At 35.0% G+C, this 25438-nt stretch overlaps 1 protein-coding gene across 1 annotated transcript in view; it reads left to right on the top strand.

Moving 5' to 3' along the window:
* The window catches only part of DNAJC13 (DnaJ heat shock protein family (Hsp40) member C13), a 150492-nt gene that overhangs the window by 60740 nt on the left and 64314 nt on the right, over window positions 1-25438 (top strand). Inside the window, exons 16-27 of the mRNA XM_065942343.1 lie at window positions 560-616; window positions 3001-3122; window positions 5320-5395; window positions 8363-8458; window positions 9224-9367; window positions 12945-13027; window positions 14412-14565; window positions 16361-16464; window positions 16550-16709; window positions 17948-18010; window positions 19214-19315; window positions 22790-22894. Of these exons, the coding sequence (XP_065798415.1) occupies window positions 560-616; window positions 3001-3122; window positions 5320-5395; window positions 8363-8458; window positions 9224-9367; window positions 12945-13027; window positions 14412-14565; window positions 16361-16464; window positions 16550-16709; window positions 17948-18010; window positions 19214-19315; window positions 22790-22894 (1266 nt within the window). The remainder of the gene's footprint in view (window positions 1-559; window positions 617-3000; window positions 3123-5319; window positions 5396-8362; window positions 8459-9223; window positions 9368-12944; window positions 13028-14411; window positions 14566-16360; window positions 16465-16549; window positions 16710-17947; window positions 18011-19213; window positions 19316-22789; window positions 22895-25438) is intronic.

The raw sequence follows: 25438 nt of genomic DNA, 5'->3' as shown, positions 1-25438 counted from the left end.
TTTGATTCTGTTGCCCTTCTTTTCCATCTTAAAAGTAGTAAAAAACTGATTTTTTTTCCCGTGGTCAACTCAAAGTTCTCTTTTTCTTTATAAATTTCCAAATTTTAAGGTGAGCTTTAGCAGGGCCATTCATTGGCAATTGAAAATATTTATTTCATATAATGCCATCACGTTTATTATGTACATGTGTGTATATGATATTTATATTTATAAATGTCTTTCTGCTATTTTAATATCAATTATTTGATATTTATCATTCTAATAAGTAGAATATATATAATTATTCACATTAGTGCTAGCTGCTTCTACTTCTGTAAACTCTTTGTTTTCTGTATCTGTAAAGCTATATTGTAAGAATACCTAAAATTTTTAAACCAGGCTGTGAACTGACTAGTAGCTTTTTACTAATTTTATGGCTTAAAAGGGTGAAAGGGTTTCACTTTCAATTTTATGGCTTAATACCTTGTGTAAAACTGTGTATCCCTCTAAAGAGTAACCCCTAAATATGTTGGAATAAAGCTCTTTTATTCTGTGATACTTTTTTCTCCCTGTTTTAAAGCATCCTTCCATGGCAATTATAAAGGGAGCTGGATTGGTTATGAAGGCAATAATAGAGGTGAGAAAACAATTTTGAAAGTTCAACTTACTTGAATGTTGATTGGCTATTTTAACTTGGGCTGACAAAGTTACTTTCAGTCTTTTAATGCAGCATTTCTGGATAAGAAAAGTAATTTTAAGTCTTTATATTATTTTTAAACTAGTTGCAACAACAATCCTTCAATAATAAACTAAGAATTTAAAGTTCTTAAGTAAGTAGATTTAGAGCAAATGAATTTTTCTGGTCCTCCATTATTTGTTTTATTTTAAAAGAAAAGTTAGCATTCTTTCTCTCTTCCTCTCTTTTGGGGATGTTAGTGGTGATGGTATTGAAACTTCATTCAAGTACTAAGTCTGTATGGAAATCTGTTATTGGAGTTAGTTTATAGCCAAGTAATATTAAATAAATATTGTAACAAAAAGTTCCTTATGCTAACCTGCATATGTATTTAAACCCCAGAGATCAGGACATGATATTGTTGGACGTGAGCTCTTGCTTCTCCAGGATAGTTGCTTTAGCCTTATGTGTTTTTTCTGGGGCTCACCTGGTAGCTCAGGTGGTAAAAAGAATCCGCTTGCAATGTAGGAGACCCCAGTTCGATTCCTGGGTTGGGAAAATCCCCTGGAGAAGGGACAGGCTACCCGCTCCAGTTTACTTGGGCTTCCCTGGTGGCTCAGATGGTGAAGAAGCCACCTGCCCTGTGGGTGATCTAGGCTCGATCCCTCAATTGGGAAGATCCCCTGGAGAAGGGAATGGCTACCCACTCCAGTATTCTTATCTGGAGAATTCCATGGATAGAGGAACCTGGCAGGCTGCAATCCTTGGGGTCGCAAAGAGTCAGATACAACTGAGCAACTTTGTATTGATAGATAGATAGATAGATAGATACTTTTTAGAAGAAGAGATTGTGGCTATGAATATGAACTTACATGCTAGATGTTTATAGTATCAGTCTAATGGCTTTTGAATTTTTATGTACTTTTGTTGTCATAATTGGATAAAATGTAAGAGTGTTCCTTTTGTCAAAAGACTCTGCCATTATAGTTCATAAATATAACAAGTAGCTAAATAGTAAGCACAGTATCAGTATACTCTTAAACAGCTATTGAAAATTGTATATAGACTTAGATTGGTTGGAACATCAAGGTTTATTTGAATTTTTAGTGTATACGTGAAATAAAAGTGAATTGTCCCCCTTTAGCTAATGGGTTCTATGCTTAATATTAGCTTCCAAAGTAAGTGCCACATCTCTCACTTACAGAGCTTGAAGTCGACAAGGACAGTTAGGACCATGAGACCATACCAAAGAGTCTTCCTGGATTTGATCCATTAATATATTACCATTCATTCAGAGATTTTTAATGAGTGTCAAATATAACCAAAGGCCATTTTGACTTCAGTACAAGCCACAGGTGTCAGATTCCTAGCCAGTTATTAGAGCAGTGTCTGTGTAAGGAAGGCTTTTTAAATTCACAACAAGATCCTGGCAGGTATCTTAAGTTGCTATTTTCTGATTGTGAAAGCAGTATATGATCTTTTTAAGAAGTATTGGGTTTTTCAGAAAAAACACAAGGAACAAATAAATCACCTGTATTTTTACCATCCAGAGACAAGAGCCATTAGTTTTCTGGTGAATTTCCTCTCAGACCATGTTCAAAATTATATATGTACATATACATACTATATATGTACATAGTATGTATATTTAAATACATACTACATTTGTATCAAACAATATATGTACATATTCATACTGCATGTACATTTGTATACTTCTGAATCTTCAGTTATACTATATACTTCTACTTTTTTTCAGTAGCATTGTATTTTTACTTTTTCACACATCTTAAATATCACAGTGCTTGAATTCATGGCTTTGTTTATCTTTGGTTAGTAGTCCTATCTATCCTACCCTTTTGTAAAAGTAAGTCTAAATAAGCAGAGTGAAATCAGAATAGAAAGAACTACCTCACATCACATCATTCTTTTTTAAAAAAATAAAGAATTGTATTCACCATAAAAGTGAATATATCTTTACCAACAAGAGCAAGCAGGTTTGCAGGTGCCTTTGGTAGGAATTACTGATTTCTGTAAGTCATCTCTCCCCTTTATTGGCTGATATATACTCAAGGAATGAACCTAATTTTAAAGTTAAGCAATGTATAATTCATGAGGTAACTATATCTTGGAACATTAAAACCTTATTCCAAAGGCAAATAATATTTTTAAATGACTTATACTATTATTCACCTATGTTATTTTTGGATAATTGGAGTTGCATATTTAATTTTTATTGCACTGTATACTGAATAATTATTTTATCTAGAGATGTAAAATTAACAAAATTAAAATAGCTTGCTTTAGATTGTTGCTTTAGGGATCATCTTACCCTTTTTCCAAAGGAAGGTGACAAAGAAATTGCTACAAAAATGCAGGAGCTTGCCCTAAGTGAAGGTGCCTTACCTCGACACTTGCATACTGCGATGTTTACAATAAGCTCAGATCAAAGGATGCTTACAAATAGGTAGGTTAAATTTAATTTGCTATCAGTTAACTTGTTTAGAGAAGAGGTTTAGATATTACATAAAACAGAGTGTTTGGATTATACAAATGTTTCATTTTCTTTTGTTTCACCTAGTTCTTGTCCTTTCCTTATGGAAAGATTGTACCCAAAGATCATTGTCCCCGTCCCTGCATAACTGGGGAGGAAAAAAATAAAGCTGCTTTTTTCCCCCCACTCTCTGCTCATCAAGCTCTACACCACATAGTCATGGGACTGGAACATGGAAAAGAGTGCTTTGTAGCTTATGGAACTAGAACCACATGTCCCCAAGGCTTTTCTCCATATATTTCTTCCTGGCTATCTTGTATGTAGCTGACCCATCTAGTGATTTTTAAATAACTTTGGTCTGTTAGGTACTCTAAGAATAAAGAAAACTTCAGTATCTAGCCAACCTTACCTAATCAAGCCTATCCTAAATCTCTTGCAGTTAAAACAATTTTCCCTTAGGCAAATCATCTTTTTTTATAAAAATCCTTCAAATAAGAGGAAACACACAAATCTGTTTACTCCCTGCCATATGAATTCCAGCTCTTTTAATTTTTCTTTATAATTCCTGATGTAATATTTTAGTCATGTTCTTTTTGGCTTTTTAAAATAATAGTGTAAATTGATGACTTATGCTTACTTTATTATAGAAATATAATTTCATTTATTTATCACCTGTGTTTGGTTATTGGCTACTGTAATATGCTGCTCTGCCAGTAGTTTTCTGTTTTTACTATTATGAGAAGCTATCTGCATCCCTTACTTGAAAATACTAGCCATAGAAGTAGTCTTCAGTGTTGCCTGTGAAAACAAAAAGATATAAAAAGAAGGTTATTTCCTTGATGTACTTATATATTTGCTAAGATATTACATAGTAGAAACTATGTAATATCTTATTCCATTAAACCCCCATGTTAGCCCTTTCCTGTTTGTTTTCCTTTTTATTAATCAGTTTAATCAGTTGCATTCCCTACTGTGATCAGTAACAATATTGAAAAACTGTCAAATTATAATAGAAATACTATTTATCATTTGCGTTGCTTTATCTTTTATAAATTGCTGCTATATACCTCTTATCTCTAATTAAAATCTTTTTAGGAATCATTGATAAACGATACTTACCAAATGCCAGTGAAGGAAATTATGTGTTATTACTTCAATATATTAATAGGCTTCCAGAGTAGACATAGAGTGAACAGTTTTAGTAGTGATTTTTGTTTTTTTGGTGTCAGAACAAAGCACAGTTTGGGTTTTCTTATTAAACTGCTTTCTTCTGGTAGTGTAACATAAATGCCCCTAAGTGGTTATTTGGTCATTCCCCTCACAGGATTCATCCTCATTCTTATTGCAAATGGCAGTTGAATCCCTACCAAAGCATAGAAGGGTCTGTGGTCAATAAAATGTATTCCCTGTTATGAGAAGCTTCCAGTCTGGGTAACAGATACCATCATGGGGATTAAGATTAATAAATGACTAAGTCCTAGATTCAACGTGAATCTTAGATTCACACTTTGAATCAAAATATTCTTTTAGCTCAAAAGTGTTTTTTAAGTCTTTGTTCAGACTTCAAAACTGAAAATATTTTCTATCTCTGACCTTGCCAAGAAGTATATATTAGAATATAGTTGACTTTTGCTCATGTTCAGAATTCCAGAGAATTCCAGAATAATGTGGTCACTATAGCAGGACTTGTAATTCAAACTAATTATATTATCAAGTCTGATTGTTCCCCTGTCTTTAAAAATATGTGGTAAGAACTTACCTCTTCATGTTCAGCTCTATTGAAAATTGGTGAGTTCATCAAGGAAGCATTTTAATTTGAAGAAAATATTAAAATGTTAGTAGTATTTGAATTACTAACTAATACATCTCAAGTTAAAATATTAATTTTTAGTATTTAACATCAGAATGATTTTTTCCTTAATTTTTATTGGAGTATAGTTGATTTAGGCTGTTGTGTTAGATCCACATGTACAGCAGAATGACTCAGTTATATATATATCCCCTCTTTTTTAGATTATTTTCCCATACAGGTTATTACAGAGAATTGAGTAGGTACAATTTTTTTTTTAACTGTAGTCTTATTTCTTACTTGATATGTTGTTCTTAAAAATTCCTTTTTGTTCTAGCTGAGATAAAGCAGCAAACCTTTCTCAACGTCTGCTTTTTTCAGACAGCTAAGTAGACATTTAGTTGGACTCTGGACAGCTGATAATGCAACTGCAACAAACTTGTTGAAACGCATTTTGGTAAGTCAGTTGAATATATGTTCTTACCCAATAAAATTTCATTGATAAGTTATTTATACGGTTAAGGGTTGGGGTGGTTTCTTTTTTTTTTTTAGTTTGTTTGTTTTTAATATAAAAGATACTAATCGAAGGAGTTATCATATATTAAGTGTTATCCTCAGTAGCTAAATCATCAATTCAGTTCAGTTGATCAGACGTGTCCATCTCTTTGCGACCCCATGAACTGAGACACGTCAGGATTTCCTCTCCATCACCAGCTCCCAAAGCTTGCTTAAACTCTTGTCCATCCAGAAGGTGATGCCTTCCAACCATCTCATCCTCTGTCATCTCCTTCTGCTGCCTTCAAACTTTCCCAGCATCAGGGTCTTTTCCAGTGAGTCAGTTCTTCGCATCAGATGGCCACAGTATTGGAGTTTCAGCTTTAGCATCAGTCCTTCCAATGAATATTCAGGACTGATTTCCTTTAGGATGTACTGGTTGGATCTCCTTGCAGTCCAAGGGACTCTCAAGAGTCTTCTCCAACACCACAGTTCAGACACATCAATTCTTCGGTGCTCAGCTTTCTTTATAGTTCAACTCTCACATCCATACATGACTACTGGAAAAAATATAGCTCTGACTAGATGGACCTTTGTTGGCAAAGTAATGTCTCTGCTTTTTAATATGCTGTCTAGGTTGGTCATAACTTTTCTTCCAAAGAGCAGGCGTCTTAATTTCATGGCTGCAGTCATCATCCACAGTAATTTTGAAGCCCAAGAAAATAAAGTCTCTCACTGTTTCCACTTTTTCCCTATCTATTTGCCATGAAGTGATGGGACTGGATGCCATGATCTTAGTTTTCTGAAAGTTGACTTTTAAGCCAACTTTTTCACTTTCCTTTTTCACTTTCATCGAGAGACTCTTTAGTTCTTCTGCCCTTTCTGCCATAAGGGTGGTGTCATCTGCGTATCTGAGGTTATTGATATTTCTCCTGGCAATCTTCATTCCAGCTTGTACTTCACCCAGCCTGACATATTTTGCATGATGTACTCTGCATATAAGTTTAATAAGCAGGTGACAATATACAGCCTTGACATACTCCTTTCCCAATTTGGAACCAGTCCGTTGTTCCTGTCCGGTTCTAGCTATTGCTTCTTGACCTGCATACAGATTTCTCAGGGGGCAGATGAGGTGGTCTGGTATTCCCATCTCTTATAGAATTTTCCACAGTTTGTTGTGATCCTCACAGTCAAAAGACTTTGGCATAGTCAATAAAGCAGAAGTAGATGTTTTTCTGGAACTCCCTTATTTTTTCTGATGATCCATCAGATGTTAGCAATTTGATCTCTGGTTCCTCTGCTTTTTGTAAATCAAGCTTGAACATCTGGAAGTTCACAGTTTATGTACTGTTGAAGCCTGGCTTGGAGAATTTTGAGCATTACTTTACTAGTGTGTGAAATGAGGGCAATTGTATGGTAGTTTGAACTTTCTTTGGCATTGCCTTTCTTTGGGATTGGAATGAAAACTGACCTTTACCAGTCCTGTGGCCACTGCTGAGTTTTCCAAATTTGCTGGCATATTGAGTGCAGCACTTTCGCAGCATCATCTTTTAGGATCTGAAATAGCTCAACTGGAATTCCATCACCTCCACTAGCTTTGTTTGTAGTAAAGCTTCCTGAGGCCCACTTGACTTCACACTCCAGGATGTCTGGCTCTAGGTGAGTGTCACACCATCGTGATTATATGGGTCATGAAGACACTTTTTATATAGTTCTTTTGTGTCTTCTTGCCACCTCTTTTTAGTATCTTCTTTTTCTGTTAGGTCCATACCATTTCTGTCCTTTATTGTGCCCATCTTTGCATGAAATGTTCCATTGGTATCTCTTATTTTTTTGAAGAGCTCTCTAGTCCTACCCATTCTGTTGTATTCCTCTATTTCTTGCATTGATCACTGAGGAAGGCTTTCTTATCTCTTCTTGCTATTCTTTGGAACCCTGCATTCAAATGGGTGTATCTTTCGTTTGCTCCTTTGCCTTTACCTTTGCTTATTTTCTCAGCTATTTGTGAGGCCTCCTCAGACAGCGATTTTGCCTTTTCGCATTTCTTTTTCTTGGGGATGGTTTTGATCACTGCCGCCTGTACAGTGTCACGAACCTCCATCCATAGTTCTTCAGGCACTCTGTCAAATCTGATCCCTTGAATCTATTTGTCACTTCCACTGTATAAATCATAAGAGATTTGATTTAGGTCAAATCTGAGTGGTCTAGTAGTTTTCCCTGCTTCGATTTAAGTCTGAATTTTGCAATAGGGAATTCATCTGAGCCAGTCAGCTCCTGGTCTTGTTTTGCTGACTGTATAGAGCTTCTCCATCTTTGGCTGCAAAGAATATAATCAATCTGATTTTGGTGTTAACCATCTGGTGATGTCCATGTGTAGAGTCGTCTCTGTATTGTTGGAAGAGGGTGTTTGCTGTGACCCATGCATTCTCTTGGCAAACTCTATAGCCTTTGCCCTGCTTGTTTCTGTACTCCAAGGCCAAATTTGCCTGTTACTCCAAGTATCTCTTGACTTCCTACTTTTACATACCAGTCCTCTATGATGAAAAGGACATCTTTTTTTTGGTGTTAAGTCTAGAAGGTCTTGTAAGTCTTCATAGAACCGTTCAGCCTTTTCGGCATTAGTGTTGGGGCATATACTTGGATAACTGTGGTATTGAATGGTTTGCCTTGGAAACGAAGAGATTATTCTGTTGTTTTTGAGACTGCATCCAAGTACTGCATTTCAAACGCTTTTGTTGACTGTTAGAGCTACTCCATTGCTTCTAAGGGATTCTTGCCCACAGTAGTAGATACAATGATCGTCTGAATTAAATTCGCCCTTTCCAGCTGAATTATCGTATTAATTTATTTGGTGTTTGAAGGCTAGATTTTGTGTGTGCAGTTGTTTTGAAAATGGATTGTATATCTTGTTTTTTCTTGTTGTTTTTAGCCCCCAGGCTTGCTGGCATATTTGGACAGCTCCGATCCAGTTCCTGAGAAGGATACCGATAGGATGCACGTTAGAGATAATGTGAAAATAGCAATGGTAAATATCCTTATCCTAAGTGTTTTTTCAGTATGAAAGAGTACTCTTTTGTGAAACACTCTTAAATAGTAGTGTTCCTTTAAGTAATTACCATTCACAGCTCGATTGAAGTAAAATTTACATCCCCAACATTTTACCTATTTTTAGTGTACAGTTCTATAATCTTTAGAATTAAGCAGTTATCACCGGAATCTAATTTTATAAATAGTAATAATCTTGTATTTTTTCCTCTAACTCAGCATATAGGCACATTAAATAATGGATTTTTAAAAAATTTGTTTCAAATGTATAAAGTAAAAACACATAATGTATAATTGATAAATGGTGAAAGAGGCTAACACTGAAAAAATTAATCTAGGTACGGCTTTTTTCCTTTACAAAGCAGTCTTAATTATTACTGTTGGCTATCTTTGAGAAAATTACTTAACGCCATTCAAGATATGCTGTTGTAATGATGTCATATAATAACAATTTGAATGTGTTTGTTTCCTTTCTTCACCTCATTTTTCTGTCTGCACCCATCTCCCACTTAATATCTTGCTATCCCTCTAAAAGTATTCATCTTGAAAAACAGAAAAGTTAAGCTTCCTTGGACAAAATACATAATATGTTGTGGAAATGTTCACTTTGTTTTTCCACTGTTTTGTTTGTTTGTTTTTCTGAGTATTTATTTAATCGTGTAAAATGGTGTGACTCACTCTAATTATATTTTTAAAATAAATTCACAAATATAGGACTGTAATCGAATTCAACATTATTTAATAGGATCAATATGGAAAATTTAATAAAGTTCCAGAGTGGCAAAGACTAGCTGGAAAAGCTGCTAAAGAAGTTGAAAAATTTGCCAAAGAAAAAGTGGATCTTGTCTTAATGCACTGGAGGGATAGAATGGGCATTGCACAAAAAGAGGTAACAATGAAATCTTCTTCTGAACTTCTAAGACTTCCGTGTATCCCAGGTTACTTCAGTTGTCACTGTTCATAGAGATGGTAGTCAGATACTTTTGACGAAACACCTGAAGAAATATCACCTAGTTCTGATTATATTTTATATAAATTCTTCATAATTCATAGTTTTATGAATCAGTGGTTAGGATTTTAATTATTTAATATAAAATTGCACTCTTGGGCTTCCCTGGTAGCTCAGAATGTAAAGAATCTGCCTGCAGTGCAGGAGACCTGGATTCAATCCCTGGGTTGGAAAGATCCCCTGGAGAAGAGCATGGCAACCCACTTCAGTATTCTTGCTTAAAGAATTCATGGACAGAGGAGTCTGGTGGGCTCGGGTCGATGACAGTGGAGCCTGGCAGGCTCTAGTTCATGGGGTCACAAAGAGTCGAACATGACTGAGCAACTGCCACTTTCACTTTCCATTCTTAATTTTTCTTCCGTGACTTAACAGTTTCCATACTTCTAAATTCATATATATCTTTTTCCTTCCTTCTTTAAATTTTGTTTTGTTTTCTATTCAAATAAAATTGCCCTTCTTGTTTAGCTTTTTTGAGACAAATATTTTGAAAATAAGGTTAACATTGTTAAATTTACTGTGTGTACTTAAATTTCATTATTCCTCAAATCAAGGTCAGATCTGAAACAGTTTGTTTCATTCTTCCGCATGTAGTATGTGCTAGAGAACCTCATCCAGTAATGTTCATCCTTCTGTATAAGATGGAATGTACAGTGAGTGAAAATGGTTTTAAGGTTTCATGTAAAAGTTGACTTGATCTTGGATTTTGTTGACCACATTTATATTCTTTACCGTGAACCATCTCTTTATTTATGGTAGCTGTTTTCTTATTCAAGGAAAGTAATATGTTTATAAAAACAAATAGGTTTCTTAACGAATTTCCAGAATATCTAAACATAAGGCATCAGGTACACCAGAACAGAAATATTATTATCTTATGTGTCTATCTGAAATTGAGACCAAAATTCAGTTCTTTAGAACCTGAGCATAATGCTCCTGCTGCTGCTAAGTCGCTTCAGTCATGTCTGACTCTGTGCGACCCTATAGACAGCTCCTCTGTCCCTGGGATTCTCCAGGCAAGAATACTGGAGTGGGTTGCCATTTCCTTCTCCATGAGCATAATGAGTTAATGTTAATTTGAATGAGTGACATATCACTATAAAGAATCAATAGATAGGCTTTCGAATGTCTAGAATAGTAAAAAGACTGAACTTTGAATTGGTTAACCTACATCTGAGCCTGGTTCTGTCACTTACTAACCCATATGGTAAGTTAAAGGTTTTCCGAATTTTATTTTCCTCTTTCATAAAATAAGAATAGCAGTACCTCTCATCTCTGTCCTTTGAGGTTGCTTTGATGTACAAGAAAGTTAATATTAAAAGTACGTATAATAAAAGGCAATACATGTCATGATAATATTGCTATAGCACTTGAAAATTGAAAGGCTGTAGATATGAATGATTTTCACAGTTATTAAAAATAGCAAGCTTCTGGGTTCAGGTAGTTAAACCCATTGCTGAAACAATAGCTGTTTCAAGCTGTTGGGTGTAATTATACAGAAAATAAGTTTTTGCATCAGATTTCATACATAACATTTATCCAGTATAAAATTGAACGCAAAGCTATTTTAGCTAGAAATGTGGATGGCATCTATTATTTAAAGATAACAATTCAAATGGAAAAGAAATATTTTTATTTTCAGTAATGTTTTTTCAGTCAGTTGGTTTCATTTACATTAAGTATTATCTAAAGTGCTAAGCAAATAATGACACCAAATATTAATATGCTAGTCAATAAATAATTGTGGTAGTAAACTAATTATTTCTGCCAGAGTACTATTTTCAACATTAATTTCTTTATGAGACAGTGAATAATCTTTGTGACTACTTTATTCATGGAAATATTAATATCAAAATATCTAATTAATGAGCTTATTAATCATTGTCCAGATTAACTGTTTAGTCTTAAAATAACCTGCATTTCTTATGTAATCAGAATGTTTAGGAAGTCAGTTCCATTTGTGGCTGATGTTCTGTGTTGGATTAATAATAACCTTTGGCTAATGTATAGAATTATTTTTTTCTTGTTTATATTATGTAAATTTGTTTACAGTTTAGGGGTTTGTTTAGCCAGTTAGAGCTTTTGACCTAAGTCTCTAAATCAGTCAGCTTAGTTTATGACAAGCTGGTTGTCCTTTTTCTGCATCGTGTTTACATTTTTATAACTCTAGACTCCCAGCTTTTTCTCCTGAGGGCAGGGGAAATTGAAGATAGTATTACTTAATTAGAGGTTTTAAGGAAAGGTTTGTCATTAAAACTAAAAGTTTGAGCTATTTATATACTTTACTCAAGTCACCTAACATTAGTTTTCATGATAATGCATAGAATTAAAATTTGTAAGGAGTATTTCTTTAGTCAGTATGTTTTATATTTCAAACAGCATTTACTTTTTAAAATTTACTACTTTGCCTGTATTTTTTCTGTGATATCTACTCTGTTTTGATGGTTTATTTTATATGGTTTGCCACTTCTTTAATGAAGTTCCTAACTTTCGTTTTTTAATCTATGCTACTTTCTACTTTTAGCTTTTGTCACATTGACGATTAGTATTTCATGATTGAAATATCTACATATTTTACTTGGAACAAAGATTCTTAACCTTCAGACTTCCGAGAAATCTTTGAAATCTTCCCCTCCAGTTATAAACCTTATGTTATGTGCCTTTCTGTGAAATGGGACCATAACTTTCTTTGAATTCTCAGATACATTTATGACTGCCTAAAATTTGGTTCATAGACTTTAGAGAACTAGGTGGTCCTTTAGTCTTAAAGATAATTTATAATGATGGCATCCTTGCAGAATATGTGTAATAGAGATAGTGTAGAGATACAGGCTCACTCATTTTTATTTTAAAAAAATTTCCCCCCTTTTAACTATTAAATTCAGGACAGAAACAATATGGTGAGTTTAAGTCCCTGCTACATGTGTGAAATGCACTAAACTGCCTGGTATGTGAAGTTGTCTTTGATATTCTTTGTTTAGTAAATTAAATTCAAGCTGTACTTCACATGTGTATGAATATAGCTACTTAGTTTTTGTCTATCAGCTATTTCAATTTATACTTGTTCCTCTTGGCTTTGGTAGCAATTTAGTAACCTCCAATCTTTTGTGTTTATTGTTTTGCTGTGATATGATTTTTATATCAACTGCATGTAAATGTTTAAAATAAGTCACCTGTTTTTGACTGTTATTAACAAAATTTGGATTTGAAATAATAACTTCAGGCTACATGGAAACTATTTCAGCAGCACTATAGTGATATATGCTGACAAAGTATTATAAATACGTTGTGATATAATCTCATATTCTATACTATATTTTATAGATTCTGTCTCATTAATTTTGTCTCTGTCAAAATTTGATAATGGAAATGTTTCTCATCACTTACAAAATAATGATATTCTCACTGAGCTTATTTAATAGTTCCAGATTGAGCACTATGACATTTTTTTCTTTTCCAGAATATAAATCAGAAGCCAGTAGTTCTTCGAAAGAGAAGACAGAGAATAAAAATAGAAGCAAACTGGGATCTCTTCTATTATAGGTAAACTTTAGGCCTCTTTTCCAGCTAATTAAATGTAGCATTGCTCTTAGAGAAATCATGCCAGTTTTTTGTTTGTTTGTTTTTACCTGGATGCAGTGCTTTATGCTATCAGGGTCAAGAATTATAGCTGTTAAGATTGGTATGGTTTAAAAAGAAAGATTGGTGTGATTAGTGATGCTTTCATAAAATTAAGACTTTTTATAGAGTGTTGGTAGTCTGACGGCCCAAAAGAACTTTTAGAATTATTAAGGCTTAGAGATGGTTACTTTAAAACACTTTATTATGGCTTAGATATAACTGTAACTTCTTTAAGCCTCCTTGGAAATACAGTCTTAAAAGAGCTGGATGTTAAAAACATAAGGAGACTTGTGGGAAATAGACATCCAGTGAGCTGACCTCGTATACTTTCCCAGCCTTTCTAATATGGTAGCCTCTCCTCTCCTCCCCATCTACTGTTTCATCCCACCACCTCCCAGCACCCTCCATCTTAACACCCTCACACTCACAGTTATACCACATTGAAGGACTTTGAAACATTTGACGGGAGTTTGCAAAAACTTTTTTGAGATAATTCACAGTACTCAGTCTGGAAGCTGCTATTGATTATATAGTGGAAAATAAGTGCTTTAGAATCTTCCTACAGTACTTTATGAGTGTAGTATGTTTATAATACAGGCTTAAGAATAGTCCTTGGTTTTCTTCTGAAATTTCTCAGGTGTGTTGTCCTCCCTAGAATTCCCTTGAAATTCTGGTATCTGACTTTTTAGGAGGATTGCAGGTTAAAAATGAATGGTTGGAAGGCAACCCACCCATAGTTCAGACTTGAATTCAAATTTATTATGATAGTTAAATAATTTCAGGAATTAAAGAAAGGTATTTTGAAAATACCATCAGAGGTTGGCAGTTTAGTAGTATTTTTTCTTGGATAGTTTGTAAGGTTCTAATCTGGAATGTTGCTCATCCCACACACTTCCACACTCAATTATCCGGAAATTCTTATCCTCAACGTGTAGTGTCATATCTATTTAGAATTCTTTTCTTAATTTATATTAGCAATAAATATTAAAATTGTAGTATCAGTTCCTTGTTTTAAAATCCTTACAGATTTGTTTTATGGTTTGGCTTCATTTTTTCCCCTTCACCATTTTATAATGAAAACTTTCAAATGTTCGGAAACGGTAAAAGAATTTTACCTGTGTACCTGTGTCTGAAATTTTACTATTAATATTTTACTATACTAACTTTACAGAGGTTTTATTTTCTTTATTTATGTTTGCTAACATTTATTAATTCTCCTGTTGCTTATTATAAGTTATTGTTAGGGATATTTGTAGATTTTAAAAATTATTGCTCTCCACTATTTTCTGATTACATGTATATCTAGGTTTGGTCAGGACCATGCCAGGTCAAACTTAATTTGGAATTTCAAAACACGAGAAGAATTGAGAGATAGTCTTGAATCTGAAATGAGAGCATTTAATATTGATAGAGAGCTTGGTAGTGCTAATGTTATCTCCTGGAACCACCATGAATTTGAGGTAAATTTTAATTTTTATAATGTATTTATTTTTTTATAATGTATTTATTTTTTTAAAGTATTAGTTTGGAGTTATGCTTTTTTAAAATTTGTAATTGGTTAATGTGTATCTCTCCCTTTCACTTATAATTTTATACAGGAAATACTGGAAAACTTTCACTTTGCCTGAGACAAATGAAAAATTAATTTTGTTAAGTAGCTGAGTTTTGTACCTGAAAATCATGTAGGAGTTTTAATAAATTTGATCCTATGCATTCTAGATCTGTTCTGCACTCATTTTCTTTCCCTTTAGAGTCTTTGCTGAAACATAGTCTGTTCCACTGTTCTTGTACCTTGTTCAATAGACTTTTTGTGTTATTTTAATTCTGAATGTGGTCTTTTTTTTGCTGCTCTGTTAAAATAGTGATGTGAATAATGACAGAATAACAAGAAACATGGTGGAATATTATCTTATGTGTCTAAATTTTTATTATAGCTGTAAATTTGATCATGTTCATGACTCTGCTGACTTTGCTCTTTAACCCAACTGCATTTCGTAAACTTACTGATAATTTGTTTTTGCTTATTGCCTCCCCTTTGAAAAACCTTTCTTTACTTTGGTTTTGGGAATCTATGTTCTCGGGGATTTTCTCCTTCACTGTCCATTCTGCCTCCTTTGCTCATTTTTCCTTACTGTTCAACTGCTACATGTTGGTTGGCCCTGAAGGATCAGTTCTTGGTCGTCTTTTTCATTTATATTTATTGACTCAGTGCTCTCATCCATCCTCATGGGGCTTTTTTGTTGTTACTTACTGATGGAGAAAGTAATTATTTCAGTAAAGTAATGCTCAAAATTCTCCAAACCAGGCTTCAACAGTATATGAACTGTGAAATTCCAGATGTTCAAGCTGGGCTAAGAAAAGGCAGAGGAACCAGAGATCAAATTGCCAACATCTGTTGGATCATCAAAAAAGCAAGAGAGTACCAGAAAAACATCTACTTTTGCTTTATTGACTACACCAAAGCCTTTGACTCTGTGGATCACAAAAAACTGTGGGAAATTCTTAAGAGAGATGGGAATAGCATCTTAATAAATGGAGTTGAACAAATTGAAACTCAGAATTTATGGGAAAAAATGAAATGGATATACATATATATTTTATATTGTATAGTTTATAATTTTAGAAAATAGTCATTTTAGGCTTTGGTAAAAGAATTTTGATAATCTGGTCAAGAAATTCATTTTTACAGTTGTTCGCAAATATTTGCTTGAGACAAACCCCAGTTCCAGATCTTAGGCTAGTCCCTCACATATTAATTCCAATGTGTAACCTGGGCATATGGAGAATGAATACTATATAAAAATGAATACTATAAAAAAAAGTCATAAAATATAGTTGATGTGTTGGGAGATCAAGGAAGGCCCTAAGTACCATGTATGAATTTGTCAAACTGTGTATGATGTGTGATCATTTACTTTTTGCTTAGTTGTAGCCAGATTGTCTCTGTATGGTATTTTGGTATTCTCTTCCCTTAAATTTTCTTAGACACTATATAGTCCTGTGACAGCTTTTATTTGAAAGCTTTGCGTTCATAAAACTAGTGTGAAATTCTGACTCTCAACATTTAACTGAACTATTAAGTCATATTAATTATAATTAATTACCAGATGTTTTAAGAAATGATGATTTTTTTTGTTAAAGACTATCTCATCAAGAAAGAAGAAAGCTCTGAATAGGAAGAATTTTAAGAAATGATTGTGTGAAAACTGCCAAAAATGTAAACTATAATAATGTAATTTGCTTTTATTAATAAAGGTTAAATATGAGTGCTTGGCAGAGGAGATCAAAATAGGTGATTATTACCTGAGATTACTGTTGGAGGAAGATGAGAATGAAGACAGTGGATCAATTAAGCGATCGTAAGCTACTCTTCATATCTTGTTATATTTGTTTTCACTGTTAGTCTCATGGTTAATTTGATTGTGAATTTTTTTTTTAATCTAGGTATGAATTTTTCAATGAACTTTATCACCGTTTCCTGCTCACCCCAAAAGTAAACATGAAGTGTTTATGTTTACAAGCCCTTGCTATTGTTTATGGCAGATGTCATGAAGAAATAGGACCTTTTACAGATACAAGATATATCATTGGAATGTTAGAAAGGGTAAGGATGTCGTTAAAAGAAACTGCTATTTGATAATGTCATTGGAGTATATGTTAAATTTTCAGAGCTAAAGTTCTATTTGATCATGTTGCTGCCAGAACTTTCTACCTGAGTTTTTCTGTTGTTTACATTATACTTATTTAAATATAAGTTAGGAAAAACAGGAAACTAACTAACCGGTTACCATTTGTCCATGTCAGTTTACTTTTTTTAGTTGCTGCTTGTGAACTTTAGTGACCTATTTGCCAATCTTTAAATATAGATGAACTGGACAGGTGTATAAAAGAAATAGTGACTTTTAGAGTTGAATATTCTTTTGAAATGGACATTTTGGAAGAATCTTAAATGATGCTAGCATACTAAGCTTCAAAGTGTGAAAATAGTAAAACTTTTAGAAAGGGAACCTTGAGTTAGCATGGTTTTGGAGTGTTTTTTTTTTTTTAATTTAATAAAGTTTGTTTAACATTTGAGCAAGGTGAGACAAGAACAAACTGACCTCTTCATCCATTATACAGCTCAAATTTGAGCATTACTTACCTCTTATAGTTTATACATCTTATTCTTTCATTTGTGTTTACATTCCTTTTAACAATTTAAATTTCAGTGTTTCAGCCTTCGAATCATTTCACCAGTTTTTAATATGGTCAACAGTGCTTGCCATAATTGCCTTAACTCTCAGCCATGCTTTGTGGGATAGAAAACTGGTTCTAGTAAGTTCAGAGAACAGACCCAGGAAATAACCAGATGAAAATTCTTTATTTTGCTGTTACACCAAATTTCACAGTTGAATTCTAATTCACTTTTATTCCAGTGACCCTGAGTACTTGTGACATAGCATTTGTGTTTTAGGCAGATAAATTTTTCCTTATTGTGTTCATGATTATGTGATTTATGTGAGATATCACTAATCATTTCTTTAGAATTTTTACTTGAGAGTATCATTTGGGCCAATTTTTTCATTTACTTCAGTTTTTAATATGCATTCTTAAAGGCTTTGTATTAATCTGTTTATGACTTAAAGTATCTGCCTTTCTAGAGAAATTAGACATGTTTTATAAAGTTACAAAAAATGTAAGACATTGAGGAATTGGAATTATTGGCAGTCTCTCTGATATTCTTTGTTTACAGGATTACGTTATTTCTTCTTGGCTGTTGGTTGGCTTTGTCCAGTGATGATAATGTCTTAATCTGTGTTTGTATTTATTCACTTCTGACTAAATTCTCATTTATTTCAATAGTGTACAGATAAACTTGAACGGGATAGGTTGATCCTCTTCCTTAACAAGCTGATCCTTAATAAGGTACAGAATTTTGCATAAATATGCTGCTGTTTCCAAGTTAAGTCACACATATGTAAAGAAGATAAATGATTATAGTTGGGATTAATTATCAAGACATGGTTCTTGTCTCATTTTCTCTTTTTAGATCAGGAAACTCTGTGTGCACTCAACTGTTGAAGGGAAAAGTTCTTGCCAAATGTTCGTTTGTTTTTGTTTAAACTGACACTGACTTGCTTAATTTCATTCTCATTTTTAGTAAATAATGCAGATTTTATTTAATGAAATAAAATAAGTCCTATGAAAATTTAATTTCAATTGTAATCTCTTCCTAACTTCTAAGAAATTACCAGTTTTTATCTTGCTGACAAAAACAAACTGGAATTAAAATTTTTTAATATACTAGATTCTACTTCTAATTATAGAATAATCTTTTTTTTTTTTATTAGTTGGAGGCTAATTACTTCACAACATTTCAGTGGGTTTTGTCATACATTGACATGAATCAGCCATAGAGTTACACGTATTCCCCATCCCGATCCCCCCTCCCACCTCTCTCTCCACCCGATTCCTCTGGGTCTTCCCAGTGCACCAGGCCCAAGCACTTAGTCTCATGCATCCCACCTGGGCTGGTGATCTGTTTCACCATAGGTAATATACATGCTGTTCTTTTGAAATATCCCACCCTCACCTTCTCCCACAGAGTTCAAAAGTCTGTTCTGTACTTCTATACAGAGTGAAGTAAGCCAGAAAGATAAAGAACATTACAGCATACTAACACATATATATGGAATTTAGAAAGATGGTAACAATAACCCTATATGCAAAACAGAAAAAGAGACACAGAAGTACAGAATAATCTATTTATTAACAAAAAAATACTGGAAAGATGGAGGATAACTATAGAACCAGAGTTTATGCCACCCAGTCTTTAATTTATTTTTGTTTTTTCAGAACATATTTAAGTAAAAATTCTTTATGTGAACTCTCTATAATATTGTTTTGCCTTTTTAACTTTTATCTAAATTGATACTCCTTGAACACAAAATTCTGAAAATACTAAGTAATATCATTTACACATTAGTTTTTCCAAAGAGGTTCCACATATTCCACATATATACTTGATATATTCCACATAAAAGGTTCTCTTCTTTGAGAACCTTTTAGGTAGTCATATCTGTTGGAGAGAAAGATTTTAAATTGTGTAAACATGTTTCTGTGTTTCAGAAAAATGTTAAGGACCTGATGGATTCAAATGGAATTAGAATCCTTGTGGATTTGCTTACCCTTGCACACCTCCATGTAAGCCGAGCTACAGTACCACTGCAGGTATGCATGCTTATCTAGATTTCATAAATTTAACCTTCTTTGAATATGAATTTAGGGTCAAAAGAATCATGACCTCAGATCAAAAGTGTCTGGGACAACATTAAACCAGTACCTGCATTCACATTATAGGGGTCCCAGAAGGAGAAGAGAGAGAGAGGAAAAGGACCTGAGAAAACATTTGAAAAGATAATAGCTGAAAACTTTCCTAACCTGTGGGCTTCTCTGGTAACTCAGAGGGTAAAGAATCCACCTGCAATATGGGAGACCTGGGTTTGGTCCCTGGAGAAGGGAATGGCAAGCAATTCAAGTATTCTTGCCAGGAGAATTCCATGGACAGAGTCGCCTGGTGGGCTACAGTCCATGGGGTCACGAAGAGTCAGATATGACTGAGCAACTTAGGCTTACCCTAACGTGGGAAGAAAAATAGTTAACCAAGTCCAGGAGGCACAGAGTCCCAGGCAGGATAAACCCAAGGAGGAACATATGAGAGACATAGTAACCAAACTAACAAAAATTAAAGGTAAAATATTAAAAGCAACAAGGGAAAAATGAGAACATGCAAGACAACTCCCATCAGGCTATCAGCTGATTTCTCAGCAGAAACTCTTCAAACCAGAAGGGAATGGCATAATATATTTAAAGTGACGGAAAGGAAGAACCTGCAACCTTTTTGTGTGGAATAGTCTCCCCAGCAAGACTCTCCTTCAGATCTGATGAATCAGAAGCTTTCTAGAGAAGCCAAAATTTAAGAGAATTCAGCTTTACAACAAATGCTAAAGAAACTTCTCTAGGCAGGAAACAAGAAAAGGAAAAGACCTACCTACAGAAAATAAACTCAAAACATCTAAGAAAATAATAGGATCATACATACTGATAATTACCTTCAATATAAATGGATTAAATGTACGCAAGCAAAAGACATAAACTGGCTGAGCAGATGAAAACATGTGCATGTATGCACTTTTACTTACCATATCACTCTACTTGAACCCCCCCCCCCCAAATTATATGTAATTATTTTATATTGTTAGGTTAATCATGTTTCCATTATGGCTTGCAGTTATAATTACCCATGATTATATAACTGTTACTCAATACCATTGTCTGATGATTAGTCATCAGAAAAATAACAGAACTCGAACTCTATATCATCAAAACTACAGTTTAACTGAAAGACTTCTTCTGATACCTAACTTAGAGAAAGGATCTATACTTATCTCATTGGTGATACTTTTAGTGTTAATGTTAAATTTTTGTTTAATCTTCTTGTTTGAGGAGGTGGGTAGAATTGTGTAGAAAAGTACTATTTCAATATTCAGTTCAGTCGCTCAGTCATGTCCAACTCTCTGCAACCCCATGAACTGCAGCACGCCAGGCCTCCCTGTCCATCACCAACTCCCAGAGTCCACCCAAACCCATGTCCATTGAGTTGGTGATGCCATCCAACCATCTAATCCTCTGTCATCCCCTTCTACTCCTGCCCTCAATCTTTCCTAGCGTCAGGGTTTTTTCCAGTGAGTCAGCTCTTCCCATCAGGTGGCCAGAGGATTGGAGTTTCAGCTTCAGCATCAGTCCTTCCAGTGAACACCCAGGACTGATCTCCTTTAGGACGAACTGGTTGGATCTCCTTGCTGTCTAAGGGAATCTCAAGAGTCTTCTCCAACACCACACTCTAAAAGCATCAGTTCTTCGGCGCTCAACTTTCTTAATAATCCAACTTTCACATCCATACACGACCACTGGAAAAACCATAGCCTTGAGTAGACAGACCTTTGTAGACAAAGTAATGTCTCTGATTTTTAATATGCTGTCTAGGTTGGTCATAACTTTCTTTCTAAGGAGTAAGCGTCTTTTAATTTCATGGCTGTAGTCATCATCTGCAGTGATTTTGGAGCCCCCCAAAATCAAGTCAGCCACTGTTCCCACTGTTTCCCCATCTATTTCCCATGAGGTGATGGGACCAGGTGCCATGATCTTAGTTTTCTGAATGTTGAGCTTTAAGCCAAGTTTACCACTCTCCTCTTTCACTTTCATCAAGAGGCCCTTTAGTTCTTCTTCACTTTCTGCCATAAGGGTGGTGTCATCTGCATATCTGAGGTTATTGATATTTCTCCCGGCAATCTTGATTCCAGCTTGTGCTTCCTCCAGCCCAGCGTTTCTCATGGTGTACTATGCATGTAAGTTAAATAAGCAGGGTGACAATATACAGCCTTGATGTACTCCTTTCCCGATTTGGAATCAGTCTGTTGTTCCATGTCCAGTTCTCACTGTTGCTTGCTGACCTGTATACAGGTTTCTCAAGAGGCAGGTCAGGTGGTCTGGTATTCCCATCTCTTTCAGAAGTTTCCACAGTTTATGTGATCCACACAGTCGAAGGCTTTGGCATAGTCAATAAAGCAGAAACAGCATTTTCTATTATTGGGTGCAAGTAATAGTAATTATGACACTTGAATTTCAATGTACTAGGTACTATTCTGGTACACAAAATGTAATAACTCTCTAAATCCCATGACAGCCCTCCCATTTTACATATGAGGTAAAGGAACAACAGAGAGGCTAAGTAGGTTGTCCAAGATCACCTAATAATGGACAGAGCCAGAGTTAGAAGCCAGAGTCTGTATTCTTAACTACTTTCCTATACCTCTGTGTGAGTCTCACTGAAAGCTGATAGTAATGAGGGTATTTAAATCATGTTTTAATAAAATATACTAAGTACATAGAAATTTTATCCTAGATTCTCATAAACAATGATATATGAAATTGAAAGAGTTATCTGTCATGAGGGTAGTAGATTGAAAGTAACTTTTTAAAACAACTGAAAACCTTCCTGTTTAACTCTTTGACCTTAGGTGTTTATTGAAATTTTCAGTTGGTGTAAATTTTTCCCCTCAAAAGAACTTTAATATTTTAAGCATTGTGTTTTTGGTTAATGGCCCGTGTTTGATTACATAGCTATTTACAGTATTTGCTACTAAAATTTTAGTGTCCTGATAATTTATTACTGGGTTTCCTTGGTGGCTCAGATGGTAGAGAATCTGCCTGCAAAGCAGGAGACCCAGGTTTGATCCCTGGATCAGGAAGATCCCCTGGAGAAGGGAATGGCTACCCACTCTAGTATTCTTGTCTGGAGAATTCCATGGACAGAGGAGGCTAGTTGGCTACAACCATGGGTTCGCAAAGAGTCGGACACTAGTGAGCAACTAATACTTACTAATCAGGCATATAGTTGGTCTTTGAATTTAGCATAGATTGCCAAGTGAATTTAGGAAACTGTTTACTTCAAATGTGTAATAAAAAGTAGCATTTTAGTACTATTAGGTATTTAATTCTCCACTCTTAAAATCAGGTAATTTAAATTTTAGATGGATTTCTAAAGATGTATAAACTCAAGAAATTACTTCTGTTTAACTTTTTATGATATCTGTTCCCTTAGACTTCTGCCTTGAAAAATAACTAAATCCTTTTAAAACTTAGAGCAATGTGATTGAAGCTGCTCCAGATATGAAGAGAGAGAGTGAAAAGGAGTGGTATTTTGGCAATGCAGACAAAGAAAGGAGTGGGCCATATGGATTTCATGAGGTATGTGTTTCAGAGGAACTTTTCATGGAAGTCTTAGCCTTTTTAATGTCCTCCTGTTTAGCACATATAGAGATGTGTAGTATTTTAAATCTGTGATTTAATTTACTATCATCAGTTCCAATGACTTCATTTCCATTTGAAAGACTCACATATCTAGACACACAAACACACACAACCATGTCTTCAGTTCTTAGTGTTTAAAAGCTATTGGGACTTCGATAGTGGTTCAGTGATTAGTGTTCTGTGCTTCCACTATAGGGAGCCCAGATTTGATCCCTGGTGTGGGAACTTAAGTTCCCCCGTGCTATGGCATGATCGATCAATCAATAAATAAAAGTATTTCAAGAGGAATCCACCCTCAAAATGCAGTTAAACACTTTAAAAGCTGTTGTTACGGCTTCGCTAATAATTATTAGGGAAATAGAAACAAAACTCAATGAGATACCACCTCACATTAGTCAGAATGACCATCATTAAAAACTCTACAAATAACAGATGCTGGAGAGGGTGTGGAGAAAAGGGAACCCTTCCTACATAGTTGATGGGAATGTAAACTTGTCCAGCCACTGTGAAAAACAGTGTGGAGGTTCCGCAAAAAACTAAACATAGAGTTGTCATAATATCTGGCAATCTCACTTCTGGGCATATATCCAAACAAAACTGTAATTCAAAAGTTACGTGCACCTATATGTTCACAGCATCACTAGTCACAGTAACCAAGACATGAAAATAACCTCAATGTCCATTGACAGATGGGTGGATAAAGAGCAACACATGTAACACGTGGTACATAAATACAATGGAATACTACTCAACCAGAAAAAAGAATGCAATAATGCCATTTGTAGAAACATGGGTGCAACTGGAGATTATCATACTAAGTGAAATATGTCAGAAAGAGATACTGTATATCACTTATATGTGGAATCTAAACACGACACAAATGAACTTATATATGAAACCTAAGCAGACTCAGAGACTTGTGGTTGCCAAGGAGGGAAAAATGTGGGGGAGGGAAGGATTGGGAGTTTGGAATTAGCAGATGCAAGGTAGCATATATATAATAGAATGGATAAACAGCAAAGTCCTACTGTATAGCACAGGGAACTATGTTCAAGATCCTGTGACAAACTGTAATGGAAAAGTATATATGTATAACAGAATGTACTTTGCTGTATAGCAGAAATTAACATTATAAATCAAGTATACTTCAATAAAAACTTATTAAGAAAATAAAAATTAAAGTTTTGAGGTAGTGCTAGATTTTTAATGACTTTTATATAACAATAGCTACCTTAATAATTATGTTAAATGGTAATGCTTTTTTATGGTATGAACAGGTAAGTTTTAACATGCAGTCACTGAAAATTGCATATGCAGTCCAAGAGCAGTTTCTGTCTGAACGTCTGGTGATGTTTGGTCCTTCCCTCTCTTTTTTTTCTTGCTCCTGCTCCGGGTCTTTGTTTCTGTGCCGGGCTTTCTCTGTGGCAAGTGGAGGCCGCTCTCTAGTTGTGGTACATGGGCTTCTCCGTGCAGTGGCTCCTCTTGTGGGGCGTGGGCTCGCAGGTGCGTGGGTTTCAGTAATTGCAGTACTTGGGCTCAGCAGTTGTGACCTGCAGGCTTTTAGTGCACATGGGCTTCAGTAGTTTCGGCACATGGACCTAGTTACCCTGTGGCATGTGAAACTTTCCTGGACTAAGGATCGAACCCATGTTCCCTGCATTGGCAGGAGGATTCTTTACCACTGGGCCACCTGCCCTGCAGGGAAGTCCTGCCCTCCCATTCTTGACTTCCAGGCTAAGTTGGCATTTAGTCAAAGATAGTTTTATAGAAGACCAGGCCTTCTGCTTATTTGTAATTAGGTTGTTTATACTCTGCCTATGGTTTTTATTATTTTGTATGTTTCTAATGCTCGTTCAACTAAATGGTTATTTTCTAATATTAAACAAATTTGAGTGCCTAAAGGCCTGCCAACAAAATTTGTTGTTTTCTAATAGTGAATTTGCACATATATTTCATAGTTTTGTATTTTTTGTGAAATAGGAAACATTCAGTTCAATTCAGTCGCTCAGTCATGTCCGACTCTTTGCCACCCCATTAATCGCAACACGCCAGGCCTCCCTGTCCATCACCAACTCCCGGAGTTTACTCAGACTCAAGTCCGTTAAGTCGGTGGTGCCATCCAGCCATCTCATCCTCTGTCATCCCCTTCTTCTCCTGCCCCTAGTCCCTCCCAGCATCAGGGTCTTTTCCAGTGAGTCAACTCTTTGCGTGAGGTAGCCAAAGTATTGGAGTTTCAGCTTCAGCATCAGTCCTTCCAATGAACACCCAGGACTGATCTCCTTTAGGATGGACTGGTTGGATCTCCTTACAGTCCAGGGGACTCTCAAGAGTCTTCTCCAACACCACACTTCAAAAGCATCAGTTCTTCCGCGCTCAGCTTTCTTTGTAGCCCAACTCTCACATCCATACATGACCACTGGAAAAACCATAACCTTGAGTAGACGGACCTTTGTAGACAAAGTAATGTCTCTGCTTTTTAAT

The sequence above is a fragment of the Muntiacus reevesi genome, chromosome 8 (assembly GCF_963930625.1).
Source record: "Muntiacus reevesi chromosome 8, mMunRee1.1, whole genome shotgun sequence".
In the NCBI taxonomy this organism is placed as follows: Eukaryota; Metazoa; Chordata; class Mammalia; order Artiodactyla; family Cervidae; genus Muntiacus; species Muntiacus reevesi.
This window is presented reverse-complemented; position numbering and strand designations above follow the sequence as displayed.